The following is a 2500-nucleotide window of genomic DNA, read 5'->3' as shown; positions in this document are numbered from 1 at the left end:
TATCAAAGGGAAAGGGAAACATACATACAGATTTAATATTTTCTTCAAGTGGTCCCTCCTTACCTTGTGATGACGTTCATCCTCCGAGGACGTGACGGCCTGAGTATCATCTCCCAAGTTACGGGATCGGAGGCTTCTGTAGCAAGCCAGGTCGTCTACGGCTGAAGACTCCTCCCCCGATCTCATGAGCACGTCTTTTATAGCTTTCTGGAAATCCATCCTATTGTCTTGAAAGAAGGAGTCGTCAAAGAAGAGGCCCCTTTTTACGATCGGGAGCCTATTTCCAGACATGAAGCTCTCACCCAACTTGCCCCTCGTGGCTTGCGACTCGAAGGATAGATGACTTGCCTTAGATACAGATGACTCCTCCCTTGCTTCCCCGGCATCAGAACCGCTAATGATGACCTTCCGAGATTCAGATACAGCGCTCGTAGGCGGTTGAGTAACACCCTGAAGCGTCATTTGGCCTTCCTCGTAACTCACTGATTCTTCGACATTTATCGGGACCTTAACGCCTTCTTGTCTTCGAGAAGTCTCGCTACTTTCGACAATGCCCTGACTGAGGACGGACTTCGAAGATGAGGTCATGTTGCTCAGAGGAACATTTGGCATAGAGACAGACGACAGGAGCTGTGGCTCGGGGCTCTGTGCCTCTTCTTCGATCTCAACGGGGATAATCTTAGTCCTTTGCTGAAGTTCAGCCTGTTAAACGAATGAGGTATAATAAAACAACAACAATATAACACTGATACTGTATATATGTATATCTATCTATCTATCTATACACGTATGTGTACACACACACACACATGTGTGTGTGTGTGTATATGTATATATATATATATATATATATATATATATATATATATATATATATAATATATATATATATATGTATGTATGTATATTATATATATATATATATATATATATATATATATATATATATATATATATATATATAATATATATATATATATATATATATATATATATATATATATTTATATAATATATATATACACTCCTTCAGTTAGTAGCCAGTTAAAATATGAGAAAATAAAAAATAATTATATATATATACATATATATATATATATATATATATATATATATATATATATATATATATATATATACATATATATATATACACTCCTTCAGTTAGTAGCCAGTTAAAATATGAGAAAAATACCTTTTTGGGAGCAGTAATTGTAAGAATGCCATCGGAGGACATAACAGAAGTGATGGACGACATGTCTGTCGTGTCAGGCAGAGTGAAGTGCTGTGTGAAGATGCCCGACGAGCCTCCCTCTTCATCCTTCGCGAGACGACCCTCCACCACCAACTCGTACTCTCCCACCACCTTCAGCTTCAGTTCTCCGACCACGAAGTCATGCACATCCAACGCGATCTGTAGCGGACAAGTGAATTGGTCGATGCTATAGTATTTGGAAGATTTAAGAGTACCAAGTCATGCTGGAAGTTTAAAGTTTTAAACGGAGGACTATCCATGCAAAGAGGAATGATCGAGAGTGTGTTTTTTTTTTTGTTTTTTTTTTCTACGGGGAAATTTACCTTGTGACTGGTGCTGTCTGTTGTGACGGTGGTTGCCAAGTTCTCTTTCTTGAATTCGCGGGGTCGAAGCTGTCTGTAACGGTTCAAAACATCACTCTGGCGAAGTTCTTCCTTCGGGCGATCTGTGCTGTTCCATCGGCCCAGCGCCTTCCTAACGGCCATGTCGAAATCGTCGTGAATATCCGAGAAGAAGGAGTCTTGGAAGAAGCTCCCCCTTTGCGTGATGGGGAGAAAGACATCCCAAGAGTCTCGACGGATCCTACTCGAGTCCAACTCTGTGTCCTTTTCTTTGCGCATTGAAGACGAAGATTCGAAGCTGAGTTTCTCCGCGGTTTGGGGTTCTGTGACTCCGAACGTCTGTCTCGACTGCATTTGTTGCTGAGCACCACGTACAGCAGACGAATCTTGAATGATTTGAGCATCAAGAGACTGGGAACTCATCCCGTCATCGGCTGCCTGTGACGTTCTTTTGTCGTAGATGTTCTTCAGAGAGCATCTCAAGCACTGGCATTCTTTCCCTGACGCCTCTGCTCCTTGGAGGGACGCCTCCTCGGTGCTAGACGATGATATGGTCTGAGTCGACTCTGGGATCACGGGAATGGCGGCTGATTTTTGCTCCTGGTAAAGAAAGATGATAGTCACATACATATGTACATACAAACACATACATATATACATACATACATACACACACAAACACACACACACACACACACACATATATATATATATATATATATATATATATATATATATATATATGTATATATATATATATATATACATATATATACATATACATATATATACATATGTAAATAATATATATATATATATATATATATATATATATATATATATATATATATATATATAACATATATATATACACACACACACACACACACACACACACACATAT

At 38.9% G+C, this 2500-nt stretch overlaps 1 protein-coding gene across 1 annotated transcript in view; it reads right to left on the bottom strand.

Annotated features, from left to right (window-relative positions):
* The window catches only part of LOC122264925 (uncharacterized), a 5288-nt gene that overhangs the window by 1810 nt on the left and 978 nt on the right, over positions 1-2500 (bottom strand). The window contains exons 3-5 of the mRNA XM_043034031.2: positions 1579-2196; positions 1196-1414; positions 64-702 (exon numbers count right to left, since the gene is read on the bottom strand). Coding sequence (XP_042889965.2) covers positions 64-702; positions 1196-1414; positions 1579-2196 — 1476 coding nt within the window. The remainder of the gene's footprint in view (positions 1-63; positions 703-1195; positions 1415-1578; positions 2197-2500) is intronic.

This window comes from Penaeus japonicus, unplaced genomic scaffold (assembly GCF_977035675.1).
Source record: "Penaeus japonicus unplaced genomic scaffold, GWHDUDI00000001_assembly GWHDUDI00000009, whole genome shotgun sequence".
NCBI classification, from domain to species: Eukaryota; Metazoa; Arthropoda; class Malacostraca; order Decapoda; family Penaeidae; genus Penaeus; species Penaeus japonicus.
This window is presented reverse-complemented; position numbering and strand designations above follow the sequence as displayed.